The 14,156-nt window shown below is 41.6% G+C and overlaps 2 protein-coding genes and 1 long non-coding RNA gene across 4 annotated transcripts in view; 1 reads left to right on the plus strand and 2 right to left on the minus strand.

Moving 5' to 3' along the window:
* Window positions 1-3,700, plus strand: rpl11 (ribosomal protein L11). The gene is made up of 6 exons (XM_031295663.2): window positions 1-159; window positions 865-1,015; window positions 1,265-1,371; window positions 1,876-2,007; window positions 3,297-3,407; window positions 3,625-3,700. Exons 1-6 carry the CDS (start codon window positions 154-156, stop codon window positions 3,652-3,654), a joined length of 537 nt encoding a protein of 178 aa, XP_031151523.1. The 5' UTR covers window positions 1-153; the 3' UTR covers window positions 3,655-3,700.
* The window catches only part of LOC116047126, a 22,433-nt gene continuing 8,987 nt past the window's right edge, over window positions 711-14,156 (minus strand). The window contains exons 3-4 of the long non-coding RNA XR_004104332.1: window positions 4,399-4,404; window positions 711-808 (exon numbers count right to left, since the gene is read on the minus strand). This is a non-coding gene — a long non-coding RNA (uncharacterized LOC116047126). The remainder of the gene's footprint in view (window positions 809-4,398; window positions 4,405-14,156) is intronic.
* klhl43 (kelch-like family member 43) overlaps window positions 5,279-14,156 on the minus strand; it is a 12,424-nt gene continuing 3,546 nt past the window's right edge. The window contains exons 2-8 of one of the 2 annotated variants that reach the window (XM_035991410.1): window positions 10,598-11,103; window positions 10,127-10,275; window positions 9,112-9,458; window positions 7,846-8,145; window positions 7,580-7,755; window positions 6,358-7,244; window positions 5,279-6,150 (exon numbers count right to left, since the gene is read on the minus strand). In XM_035991410.1, the coding sequence (XP_035847303.1) occupies window positions 6,446-7,244; window positions 7,580-7,755; window positions 7,846-8,145; window positions 9,112-9,458; window positions 10,127-10,275; window positions 10,598-10,911 (2,085 nt within the window). In that variant the 5' untranslated portion in view covers window positions 10,912-11,103 and the 3' untranslated portion in view covers window positions 5,279-6,150; window positions 6,358-6,445. Of the gene's footprint in view, window positions 6,151-6,357; window positions 7,245-7,579; window positions 7,756-7,845; window positions 8,146-9,111; window positions 9,459-10,126; window positions 10,276-10,597; window positions 11,109-14,156 lie in introns of both variants that reach the window. The other variant, XM_031295644.2, reaches the window with a different exon arrangement.

The following is a 14,156-nucleotide window of genomic DNA, read 5'->3' on the forward strand; positions in this document are numbered from 1 at the left end:
AAATTTTGTTGTTTTAACTAATATTTAGCTTTTAGTGCCGTGAACCGGAACCCTCGCGTTTCTACGCGAATTCTCCCCGAGTTCATTTGCGGCGAACACTTCACTATAAATATCCCTCGCCGGAAACGTAACGTCCTCTTCTAGTGATCCAACATGGCGGTGAGTACTGTCTCAAATCGTACGATGGCGATCAAATGTGAAGTTGTAGTTGAAATCCACAATCATCGGAGCTGTGGGGTCATCCTAGCTGCTGATTGACGTACAGAGACCTAAACTCCATTATGCATTATTAAACTAGAGTCTTATTTCTTTAATAAATGTAACAGAAGACAGTAAAACTAAAAACCGAGTGATGCTAACAGACTAACGTTAGCTACTGGAAAATACGGCCCCCTCGTACACTTACTAAGTAATTAAAAGCGATATTACAGCTATATGATGACAATGCGGTTACACAGCAGACATGTTGATCTTTATATGATCTTAGTTGTGTAGAAAAGCTATTTAATTTCCGGACACGTATGTGCTCTGTGACACTAACAGTAGTAGCAGTGGGGATATGTACGGACATGTTCTCCGGCCGGCATGTGTTGGTCGAAGACTGTTGAGTTAGCTGTCCGGCAGAAGAGCAGTGTCGGGGCTCGTGGATTCAGAGAAAATTATAATTGTGATCATTAAACTGAAGCTCGGGTGAAACTGTTGACACGTTGGTTTATTTAACTTGTGTGTGCTAACCTGTCAGCAGGCTAGCGCTGGTAGGTAAACTCAACATGGCAGCAGCAACCGCTTCGTAGTCAGTGTTTCTGAGCTCTGTTTTTGTCACTTTGTGGTGTGACTCTAAACATTTTATTTTGTGTCCTCCAGGACCAGGGTGAGAAGAAGGAGAACCCCATGAGAGAGCTTCGCATTCGCAAGCTCTGCCTGAACATCTGCGTCGGTGAGAGCGGAGACAGACTGACCCGTGCTGCTAAGGTGCTGGAGCAGCTCACAGGACAGACCCCCGTGTTCTCAAAGGGTGAGTGTTTGTGTGTGGAGGATAGGAGCTTAAGCTGTGGAAGTGTTGACTTAAGCAGTTGTAGAGTTTCCATGATGGAAAAAGCCAAATTGTACATTTTTCTCAAGGTGCTAAACTTGAGACTAGCAGCTCACAGTCAAGGTAAATCCTGGTTGAAGAGTGGAAGTGATTATACAGTATAAAGTTGGGTTAACATAAAAGGGTTCGAGATGTCACTGTAGTGTTTAATGTTATCTTTTCTTTTCGCAGCCCGCTACACTGTGCGATCCTTCGGTATCCGCAGAAATGAAAAGATTGCTGTCCACTGCACTGTCCGTGGTGCCAAAGCAGAGGAGATCCTGGAAAAAGGACTCAAGGTGAGGAAGTCTTTGTTGCTTATTTTTCTAAATTTCTCCCTACGTCAGTCGTTCACAACCTCTTCTTCTTTGGCTTAGGGCTCCTTTTTTAAAAACTTTTCGTTGCAGATCAGGGAAGGGGTAGTGTGCCCTTTTCAGATTGTTGTGAATAGTTGGAGCTATTCAGTATTTCAAAATGAATTAGATATATCTGGTATAAAATAAAAGCTAAAGCTGATTTTGGTCAAATTTTGAATTACAATTATTAAATGTTAAAGTAAAGGACATAGTTTTGGACAAAGTTAATGTGCTCATGTGAAATATATTTTGCCTCATACTCTGGCTTGCTGGTACAATTGACACTGGCTTTAGTTTTGTCATCAACTTTCTTAAAATGCAGAGAAACTAAAAAGCAATGTCTGAATACTTTCGTTGGACTGTTTGTCATGGCACTAGGGCTGGATAATTATTTAATTTGGAGATGTATTACGATCTTATGAACATACTATTGCTTCCTGCTTCCAGGTGCGTGAGTACGAGTTGAGAAAGAACAACTTCTCCGATACCGGAAACTTCGGCTTCGGTATCCAGGAGCACATCGATCTGGGTATCAAGTACGACCCCAGCATCGGCATCTACGGACTGGACTTTTACGTGGTGAGCTGCAAACATAATATCCTTAATTATGCTGGTGATGGGTCTGAGAATGTGGTGCGAGCTGCTGAAGCCTTTTATTATGTAAAAAGATTCTTATCGGTAACAGCACAGATTGGACGTTTGTCTGTGTGTGTGTAAAAGTGGCATTAATACAGATGTTTGTTTATTTATTTATTTTTTTATTGTGGCTGAATATTTGTCACAAATGAATACAAAATAGCTGTAATTGTCTTGGAAGTTAACAAATTATCATATTTCATTTTATCATATTATTTGGTGTTACAATTGAAACTGCTGAGGGTTTTGTATTGTTAAAAGGTTTTATACTAAGTGACATGATTTGAGGTTCAGGGTTACAGTGAAAATAAAACGATTACACCTAGGTTCATGGTGATTTTGGTTGTCTTGACTTCTCACAGCGAGACACGCAATTAGGCACACAGGGAGAGGTAACGGACAGTGACACACGCGCACACTCACTCACAGGCTACAATTACCACAGTTTTCACACTCCTGTCTCTTTTTATTGGAGAGAGAAAGAGAGCCGATAGAAGGATCACTTTGTGACCGCCACGTAGAAGTATATGTCCGGTATGAATGGCCAGGCGCGGGATCAGGCACACATCTACGCTATGCGGGCTATACGCGACACGTATGCGCCCATTGTGTTTTCGCTTAGTGAATGTGTTTGTAGTGACATTCTAATATTTTAATGTTTTTTGTTAACTTTTGCTGGTTACTACTCCTCAGGTGGGTAACGGAAAAAGTGAAATAGTTAAATGCTATTATGTTTGTCTGAAGTAAATCATTTCCATGGTCAGCTGTCATGTTGACTAGGCACCTTGAGACCTGATGCAGTATCTGAGGTGCCGATAGCAGTATAGAGTATACTTACTTTGACTACTTTGTATGTCTGACTCTTGTCGACTATAAAACTGATTTCTTGTGTAAAATAAGCAACATTTCTTAAAGTAGTGCTGAAACGATGAGCTGATACATTTGATTAAATATTAAGCAAGTGATCTTTCAAATCATTTATCAAGTGAAGATTTTTAAACGCAGCTTCTCAAATGTAAAGATACAGGTCTTCATGTCACGGTACGTGTTTTCGGTTGTAGAAAATCAACACTGGACTTCTGTTACTGAATCTTAAATCCCAGAATTTTCCAACATTATATTCAAAAGGTGTTTTTATTATATATATATATATATAATTTTTTTTTTTTTTTTTTAAACCTGCTTTTCTGACCAGCTCTGTTTGCCCTTCCCCCTCCCCCTTTGGTGTTCAGGTTCTGGGCAGACCCGGCTTCAGCATCGCCGACAAGAAGCGGAAAAGAGGCCGCATCGGTTTCAGGCACCGCATCCGCAAAGAGGAGGCCATGCGCTGGTTCCAGCAGAAAGTGAGTGTTGTCGGTGGTTCCCACACATCCAAGTTCATATTGACCATTTGAAAGAGAAAATTACCTTACATTCATGTTACATCAAACATGTTTATGATGGGAGATTTGGTGGCTTTTTAATATTTTCTCCATTGTTTGGGGGGGGGGGGGCATCCTGCATGTTGTTTATTTTTTACTGCAGATTAAATTCTAATACATTTATTTCTTTTATCTTCAGTATGACGGCATCATCCTCCCCGGCAAGTAAAGGACCACCTTTTGATGTTTGTAACAAATAAAATCGGAAAAAACAACTCTTGTCTCGTGGTGTTACTCTGGTGATTCTATAGTCCTTCAGATTTTGAAACATGGCTACTAATCAGTGTCGTGCCTCCAGTTTATGTTCTTTGTGTGCAGTTGTGTAATCCCCCAACTGCTGAGGACTGAGTGAATTTTGTAGAAAGGTCACTTTGACTCTTCGGATCGGATTAGACTTTGACCCTCACTAATAGAATCCTTTTTAAAGATCGTGGCCCTGTTGTCGAGGCAGATTAATTGAGTTATCCAGAGAAATTTTCCAGACAAAACCCCCAACTCTGGAAACTTCTGGAAATGATAAAACTGTTATGAAAGGTGGCTCTGGGAAGAATACAGGAACAAACAAGGAAATGTTTTTCCTTTTCTTTTTTTTTTTAAGATATTTTGGGTATTTTTAGGCCTTTTGACAGGACAGCTGAAGATATGAAAGGGGAGAGAGAGAGGGCGGGAATGACATGCAACGAAGGGCCACAGGTCAGAGTAGAACCCAGGCCCGCTGCGTCGAGGAGTAAACCTCTATATATGGACCCCCGCTCTACCGACCGAGATATCCAGGTACCCAGGAAGTGTTTTCTTTCCCTACTGTAACTGTGGGGAAATCTGACATCTGGGCAGGTAAAGTAATTGAAACTAAGTTTATATATGAAATTTTTTTTTGCTCTAGTTCACTACATTCCAGAAGCAAATATTGAACTTGTTGCTCCACATTTGACAGCTATTATTAGGCAACATTAATGCAAAGTAACAACTAAAACACTACTAGTAAAAACTACCTTTTTTTTTTTTAATTCTTCCAAACATCAAAATGCTGCTTACACTTAATTGCATCAGTAATGAAAGGGGTCACGAGTACTACATGTTTTGCTGATACTTTCAACTTCCCAAACATGATTAATGTAAACATTAAGTCGTTTCTCCATTGTGGTATTCCTTCTGGTACTTGAGTAAAGGTATCTGAATCCTTCCATCATTAAAGTCTCTTTCAATCCTGCTCCATGTCACTTAAAGTAACGATCCCTTTTATTGCTGAATTCAATGCTCAATTTTATCTTAACCTGACTTTGGATGATGTGTTTCTAGCAGCACGTAAGCAGAGCCAGTTTATAATTTTCTGTGGTCAAACTACATTTCCCAGCAGCCCAGTCTGTATGTATAGCTAAAAAATAAGACAGGAAATCGGCATGTTTTAATCATATTGGCTTTATTCAGTGAAACCACCAGCACAGAGCTCGTCCACTAACAAATACAGAGGGATTCATCCAATCAAATGAGCCAGATTAGCCTCATTGCATCTACTGATAAATAATATTTATCAATAACTCAATATGCAGTTGCAGCTTTTAAGCAGTTAACTCTTTCCACCTGCTGGAGTCTCACTGGTTCTTCAGGTGGTTTGTCTTAGTTTCAGTAAGAATTAGACGTCTGAGGACGGCAAATACTCAAACATGGGTGAGGTTTGGGTGGATTTTTTTTTGTTAGATTTTTATTTATATTTTGCAGATTTTTATTCTTTCTTTTAAGATGTTTTATAATTATTTAAATTATTTTCTCAATCTTTCTGGTTTCTTACAATCAAGAAATCTCACCTGTGTTGTTGAGTTCACCCGCCTTCCTCGTGTTCACTCTAAATCCTTTTACTCCATTGCACTTATAAAATATTATATATTTACTAAATCTATAAATACTTTTATCACAATTGAGCTACACTACTTCTGACAGATATCCATAAAATAAATCAAACAAACAGGTTGGTTTATTGCCGACCTGCTTTGATCCTCATGAGAAATATTTAAACTTTGCTGGTGAGAAATCTTGATTTTTGCACTTTTTGTCAGAATTGCCTCATTTTCCTCCTGTCAATCACTCGTCTCTGTCAGACGCGAACACACACACACACACACATTCACATTTATTTTCACAGTTAAACAACACACACACACACACCCACACACACCCACCCACACACACCCCCACACACACTGGTTAGATACATCTTTGTACACAAACTGCCAGGGGATTCACAGTGAGGTTTTTTCAACCCGCTCAAACGCAGACAGCCACTGTTCCCTTCTTTCCATCATCCACCCATCACCTCTCTACCTCCACCTGCTCCACTCTACAATTCATTCATTCTCTACCTTTTCTTCTCAGTTTCCATCAATGTTAAACCTTCTGAGACCACTTTGGATCATGCAATCTCTCTTTTCTTTTCTTGCACAACCTGGGCATTCAAATTAGCATCTTTCTCTAGTAATTATAATAATGTAGGTCTAATGTCAAGTAAAAAAGTTTTTTTTAGAAACCCTAAAATCACTTCAAAAAGGATTAAGGACCAATGCTATATCTAAATTGTGTAAATCTATGGAAAATATACTAAATGTCCAATCAAATTCTCTATAATCATTTTAGATTTTATATATATATATATATATATATATATATATATTTAAAATATATTTATTTTAAATATTTCTACAATATATTTTACTTAAATAATGCTCTGAAGTTTGCCATGTTTTCTACTGTTTTATAGTTTGTTGTATTTTTTGGTGTCTGTTTTTTTTCTTTATCCACATCCACAATTACAGACTGAAATACATTTTAGTAACTCAGTAGGTGAATTTTTCCACATACACTAGATATAACATACTCTATATACAGAATAAAGAGCAGACATGATCCAGATGTTGTCCAGCGGTTTAACCAGCCCTCCTCTTCTAGTCTCTCCCATGCTCATTTCTCTATGCTGTGATGGTTTGGGAAGGAGCCATGCTGCTCTCTCTGCTCCGGTTCTTCCCGGCCTGCTGCTGTTCTTCGTGGGCTGGGGTGTTGCGGTGCTGCTGGCGGCGCGGTGTGTGGCGGGGCGGCAGGGTCAGGGTGCAGCAGGACACTCCCACAGTGGGCTCGGGCAGATCCTCGGCCATGGACCAGCTGTCTGTGGCCGGGTCATACTTCTGGACGGCCGCCTTGTAGCGCTTCTCTGCCTCATTCCAGCCTCCCAGCAGGTACAGCTTGTCGGCCAGCGGGGACAGACCGGCGGTGCTCACACCGAGAAGGAGAGGGGCGGCCCGGCTCCAGGCACCACTCTCCGGGGAGAAGACCTCCACAGAGAGCACATCCACCCGCTCACTGCCGGGCCCCAGCTGGCTTCCTCCCACCACATACACCTTCCCTCCGAGGGCGCCGGAGCAGTGCCAGCCGCGGGGTGTCTCCATGGAGGCCTTCTCGATCCACGTGTCGGTGTCTACGTTATAGCATGCCACAGAGCGGGAGTAGGCGCAGTTGATGTACCCGCCGGTCACCAGGATGTCTCCGGAGGGCAGGGTGGCGCTGGAGTGGCAGCAGCGGGGCACCTCCATGGGGGCACGCATCTGCCAGGTGTTGGAGGAGGGCAGGTAGCTCTCGGTGGTGGCCAGCAGACCCTCAACGTTGCGGCCGCCGATGGCGAACAGGCGGCCGCCGCTGGCTGTCAGAGAGAAGTGGGTGCGGCGCTGACGCATGCTGGCCAGGTGGAGCCAGGTGTTGAAGCGAGGATCATATCTGGTGGAGGAAAAGAGCAGACGGTCATGTTTATGTTTAGAGGGGCTCAGACTCCCAGAGGAAGCAAAATGACTCAAATCGATTATCAAAATAGTTAGACAACGGATCGAGTAATCTTTGCAACTCTACAAATAATGTGAGTACATGGTGCATGTTTCTAAATAAAGGTGTTTAATCAGATTTCCAACCTGCAAATTTGGGACTAAGTAGGCTATAATGCAGAGAGGGAAAGTAACTAAGTTAATAGTGGCCTCCTAATTAATCCATCAATGAGTTTGTGTCTGCTCAAACAGTGTTTTCTGTGTTTATTACAGACTATGTCAGCCCCCTCCTACCTGCTGAGGGTGCTGACGGCGTGCTTGGCCTGGTTGCGGGCGTCATTCTGGTCCTCTCCTCCAGCCACGTACAGGAAGCCGTCCATCACAGCCACACACTGGTTGAAGCTCTTCGCCGGCAGCTGAGTGAGGTGACGCCAGGTGGCTCCTCCTTCACGAGGGTCTCTCCACAGCACCTGCACACAGAGGGCAAAGGTCAGTGAGGGGTTTTCTTGCGTTTCTTTTAAAGTGCTGCATAATAGAGACAGAGAAACCAAAGCACGCACCTCGCGGCTGAGAGCTCTCTCGGTGAGTGATGGTCGACCCCCGATGGTGAGCAGAGTCTGCTGACTGGCGCGGACCTGTGTGCGTCGGGACTGCAGGGTGTTCTGCTGGTAGGGCAGCAGGTGGTAGTTCATGGCGTCCACCAGCAGGCGGTGACAGTGAGGGTCCATCATCATGCGGGGCACCGGCTGGATCTGGCTCACTAGCTCGCTGGCCGGGATCGTCTCAAAGCGGATGTGAGACAGCAGCTCTGTGGCGTGGCCCTGACGAGAGGCGTCGAAGTCAAGCCACCTCATGGCCAGCTGGAGGGAGAGACGTTTATAGTGAACATATAGAATACTGACCTATGTCATGTGCTATATAATATAATTATCTTTATAGAGCCTCTTTCAAAACACAAGTTACAAAAATGGCTTCATACGTAGCTGCAAAACGGACCAAAGGGTATCAAAGAAGTTAAAAATATGACAAATAATACATCAATAAATAATAGAGTTAGGTAAAGTAAAAAGGTAGGAAATGTTGCTTGGGAAAAATAGGAAATAGATAAATAATTAAATATGTAGCAAGGCCCCAAATGATGTTAAAAACTAAGGAGTTGAAAATGAACATCAGCTAGTGAAAAGTCTGTGTCTTAATTTATTTCATCAACTAACTGGTGGTAAGAAAATAAGCTCTTTTTTTACAAACAGACTGGAGGTTGAATGAAAAGTATAACGCTTTATATTTATTTTAATTATTCAAAAAACAGTATTTAAATAAGTATTTATAAAATCAAATACAAAATCTAATCATATGGATTTGGATTTTATAAAATGTTATATGAATTGAAGAAATCAGCATAATAGTCCCATTCAGTGCCGTCGGACTTACATTTGTTCCAGTTTATAAATACAACGATAACTGCTTCCCTCAGCTGTCTGTCTATTTAGGTCTGTAACGGAGTTGTATATTAATAAACGAGCTCTCTTCTTGCATACAGTGAGTTATACTTGGTGGTTTCTGCTCACGGTCGGACTGCAGATGACTTGCTTAGCTTCATGGATCTGTGTTATGCTCTGAGCAGCTGGTCTGGGGTCTGTTTTTAGGTTTGTATGAAAATAGCAGGGTTGGCGAGTTAAAACGCCTCCTAGAAGGCCTTCCATTCTCCTCAGTTAGGAAATCAAAAGTGGATGTTGACACTTGACAGCATATCCTATTTCAACCTAAAATTTCAGCTACACATTTTTTTAACCTCTGACCTTCAAAGCCAAAGTTTGACGTCTCACCTGGAAGGCGGTGACCTCTGAAGGCAACAGCAGCGAGTCGTCCTGCAGGAAGGCGGAGATCTGCTCCAGGGTCAGCTGGTTGAACAGCGGCGTGTCGGCGAACTGCACAAAGTTCTCCAGGACGAAGCGGCGGGCGGCATCACACACCGGCCTAAGGCCGTAGGCGGCGGCGATGTTCCAGATGTAGACGCAGGTCTGCACGTTGAGCTCGGCCAGCAGGAAGTCCATGCACATCTTGAGGAGCTGAGAGATCTGCAGGGTGGCGGCGGCAGAGACGGTGCAACCGATGGTGTAGAGGGACATGTGGACGCGACCCAGGTAGGCGAAGGTGATGACGTTAGCGAGGCCTGCAGATAACGCGAGACAGATTGATTTAAAACCAGATATTTTATCAGGAGGTAGAAACTAAACTGAATTATTTAAACCTGATTTATTTCCTTCAAGGAGCTTAAAGCATCATTAAGGCTTTATGATGCATATGCTGAGTCACATATAACAACATTTTGCCGTGTGCATCTTTTTCTTTTTAAGCTAATGTTTTTTTATCCATATGATCAATTAATCTGGCAATTATTTTCCTAATTGATTGATCATTTGTCCTATAAAATGTCAGAAAATAGTGCCCGATGGCCATCACACTTTGCCTGAAGCCTGGGGTTACGTCATTAAATGGCTTGTTTTGTCTAACGAACGCTCCAAAACTCATAGATATTGAGTTTACTATAGTTAAAAAAAAGGCTGGAACTATATAATTTTAACGAATTTAAACAATTAAACAATGATTAAAATCAACTAATCGACTGTTTCCCCTGTTATGCTAATTTCCCGAAAAATTAAGCACAGTATATTTGGCATCTAGAAAGTTTGGGATCTTGACTAGAAGGTAAAATAAAGGGTCCTGGAGGTTTGAACTACGTTTGGCTGCATAACATATATTTATCGATGGACACACCAGCTAAATAAATTGTATTCATATATAACTTTAGCTCAACATAAAGTAAATTGGTAGATATACCTAGAGGTGAGAGGGAGGGGAGCTCCAGGCGCTTCATGCTCGGGTCTTTAGCCAAAATCTCTCTGAAGTACTGACTGATGGAGGAGATGACAAGCTTGTGGACGTCGAAGGCCTTCGTCTTACAGGCCAACTCCAGATCAGTGAGGAACCTGAGGAGGAGATCAGGAGGATGGATGATACTCATTACACATGTTATAATATAATGGTATATTGAAGTAGGAAAGTGCCAGTTATCATAAAATACAATATAATTTGTGACAGTAGTATATGAGTTTTGTTTTTGTTCACCAGTATTTGTTAATTGTAAGTCGCTTTGGATAAAAGCGTCAGCTAAATGACATGTAATGTAATGTAATGTATCATAATTGTATTGTATCGTTATTGCAAATTATCGTTATTGTATTGTAACTTTACCATATTGTAAATGTATCAATTTATATCACAAATGTCCCAATCAGTGTCAGAACCTACTTCTCCTGCCGCATCTTGCTGAGCTCCTCCAGCAGGGCGTTGCCGTGTAGGGGCCGTGTCAGCTCGCTGCCCAGGCCGAGGCCTCTCTCTCCAGGCTTGATGACCGGCGGCGGCAGCGGCAGGTTGAGGCTGTTCAGCTGAGCGATGTCCAGCGCCGCCATCTGCTCGATCTTCTTCATCCCGCCCTCCACCACCACCACACCGTCACCACGGCTCTCCATCTTCAGCTGGACTGGGACGGTCTCCATGGCGACCTGAGGGGTGGTTTCCATGGCAGGCTTCTTCTGACGGGAGGCCTTCTTCTTGGGGGCCATTGTGTGAGTGTTGAGGTTGTTTTTTGTAGGTTTTAAGTCTACTTTTCTAGACAAACAGGGAAACCTGTTCACTTGCTAAAGTCCAGCTGATCAACAAAATGAAATGAAAAATGTTTTCTGAGGTGTTTCTCTGAGGGAAGTGCTTTGACTGGTTTGGGATTTTGTTGGGGGTTTCGCTTAAACACAGCACACAGCACCTAAAAAAAGAAGAAAATACAAAGATTTAATTCTCCTTCGCAAAGTGAGGACAAAAACTGTTCAAACCCTTGGATTTATCTTTATTTATAACATTGTGTGTAGAAACACAGAAATGTTGCTTAAGGAACCACACCAGTGTTATTCCATATATTCAACATATTTTGGATATTTTTAGGTGTTTTTCTGACTTCCGCTATTAGTTTCTATTTATTTCAGCAAAATTGTATCATTGTTTTTGGTGTACGAGAAGCAATATGTGACAAACTTGTCACAGTTTTTGATATTTGAATGTTTTTCTAACTTAAGGCAGCCATCAGTATGGATTAATTTAAGATAAGTATGAAAATCAACATTCAGAGAAATAACAGAGACACTGTGCTACCATAATGTAACTTGACAGTGATGAAAGAAAACATGACGTCCACAGTAACGGATTAGATATGTAAAGCAAGATTAAACGGTCTGGAATTTGATTTCCCTCCTGCACTGAAATGACATATCCAAGATGAAAGCTTTGGACTATGTTGATCAGTAATTTTATTAGATTTATGTGCAAAAAAACACATTTATTCTACTTGATTTTAGTTCACTAAAAAAAAAACAAGAATCACTTTCCACCTCTCTTAAAATCTTTTGTCATCTCTTCTTTGTCTGCCACAATGTGTCCTATTATTAAAGAGAAAGGTGTCTTTCAAAGCAAACAGTGTGTTCCAAATAAACAACCCCGGACAAATGTTTCCAGGCTCTAAATTACAGTTTCATGGTCACTGGAGGGCACAACAGACCCACTGACAGATGCACATTTCTCTGCTAATCTCTGAACATCACACAACACAGCAACACAGACTGACACCTTATCTACGTAAATCTGAGGAACACCTACAATCTCTGTGTCTCTGTGAGCCGGCGGCAGTGTGAATGACAGCTGCGAGTGGCCAGGTGTCAGGTTTTGTGATTTACAGCAGCCATCCGGCATTCAATGTAACTGGGGAATCTTATTCATGATCGCAATGGTCTGCAAACTGCATCAGATCGGTGTAGAGAGGGAAGACTGTAACAAAGAGTGAAGGGATCACATTTAAGTGCCGATATGCAGAGTAAATGGTGTCTGGAATAAAGAAACAGCAGAAATGGTGTACAGAGTGTGGAGTTAGGGTTATATACGGAGAATAGATCTCAATTTTTGGAGTGTTTTCTTTGTACTTATTGTGTTTTCTTGGTTTGGTTTTGTATCTGTTGCATGACGCTTGGGTGGAAGGAATTTTTTTCTCTTCTTGTGTTTGTGTCTCTTTTGTCATTTGATTTGTAATACGATAAAAAAGACTAAAAGCTCTTAAAACACTAGGTCCGAATCAAAACTCCACTGTGGGACAGCGAAAAGTTTGTTTTGTACTTGAACAATGCAACAAAACTTATGCCTGAAGCAAAACTGTACACTCGTTTGAGTTCTATTTTTTTGGTCAGCATTAGTGTCAAAACTCTACCTTATACTATAATAACTATACAATGATAATAGTTTTCTTTTTAAATTCCTGTTAAAAAAAAAAGTATCAGGTGTTGGGTCTCCCAATTATGATGTGGCAATGAGAGAATTGAGATTTCACCAATTGACAGCATGTTTGATAAAGCAATATGTTTTTATTTGTTGACAGGGCCACTAAATCTCTGTAGTTCTTTTTTGTATAAAAAAAATGCATTTCTTCGGAAAACAACAACACAAGTTTAACGCAAGTCTTCCCCCACCACAGTGAGGCTATGTAAATCTTTCTAAACAGCACACTGCAACCACAAATGACAATTGTGGGATAATCTTAACTGCTAAAATACTTTTTAACATTTAGATAAAATGGTAAGCTATTGTGACAGTAGTTAAAGTAGAGAGTAGTCCTAAAGTCAGCGTTCTGACTCAGTAATATCAGAATATATTACTGCTGTGTTGAAGGGCTCTAAAGTGAGCTGGACGCCTGGTGGTGAACAGCAGCAGGAGACGATGATCTGTCTCTGGCTCACAGTCTGTTGTTGTTCACCTGAGCCGCTGTGCAGAGATCACCTCTGTGCTGTGTCAGGGTGGAAATTAAAAGTAACCCTAGTGCCTATTTGGGGCCTTATCTGTGTGCCAGTTACAAATGATCTCTCTCTCTCACTGAGCCTCATCAAAATCTCTACTTCACATTTTCTCATCTTTACTTCAGCTCAGTTATGTATTAGATTGAACTGGATCTTTTCATAGTCTGACTTTTAGTTGCCTTTTTCATGTTGTATATTTACATCAGTGTTATGTTCTGTCAGTCAGTCGGTTCACCACTTTGGTTCAGCCTGAAATATCTCAAAAACTGTCAAATGAATTGCCATGAAACTTGGTTCAGACATTCATAGTTCCCAGACGATGGATTCTAACAACTTTGGTGATTCTCACACTTTTCATATAGCGCCATCGTCAGGTCAAATATTCTGTTTAATGACCAAATACCTGCAAAACTAATGGCATTCCCACCTGCCTCCGCTGTACTTTGTTTTGTGCTAATTAGCAGATGTTAGCATGCTAACACGCTAAACTAACATGGTGAAAACGGAACCTGCTTAGTTAGTACTGTCAGTTGTGAGCGAGTTAGGGTTAGCATGCCGACATTAGCACATAGCTCAAGTACAGCCTGGCAGTGATGCAAGCATGGCTGTAAACTTGTAGTCTTGTTTATTATTTAACTAAAACTGGGCTTTTTATGTTAATTATTGTGCTTTCAAAGTTTCTTTAGCTTACAGCACCTGAAACAACTGTTTCACACCACTGTCTGGGACCTCTTTATTAACCTCATCTGATGGCCATTTTAAATAACATTGGCAATGCTAAAACCGCAAGTGCATCTGACCACAAACATGTACACGTCTCTCTCCGTGCCTTTTTTTTCGCCCTCCCCCTCCTCATTCACTCTGTGTATGAACTTGGCTCTTTTTAAATAGCCTCTATTGGCTCACCGGCCAACTGCCTCCACACATGGACAGACGGGGACGGAGCAGCAGCTGTTGTCGGTGTCATATGAAGAGGAAGG

This window comes from Sander lucioperca, chromosome 14 (genome assembly GCF_008315115.2).
Source record: "Sander lucioperca isolate FBNREF2018 chromosome 14, SLUC_FBN_1.2, whole genome shotgun sequence".
Taxonomy (NCBI): domain Eukaryota; kingdom Metazoa; phylum Chordata; class Actinopteri; order Perciformes; family Percidae; genus Sander; species Sander lucioperca.

Coding starts and splice junctions, on each gene's coding strand:
- rpl11 (XM_031295663.2), top strand. Junction 1,372..1,875: donor TCCTGGAAAAAGGACTCAAG/GTGAGGAAGTCT, acceptor TCCTGCTTCCAG/GTGCGTGAGTACGAGTTGAG. Junction 3,408..3,624: donor TGCGCTGGTTCCAGCAGAAA/GTGAGTGTTGTC, acceptor TTTTATCTTCAG/TATGACGGCATCATCCTCCC.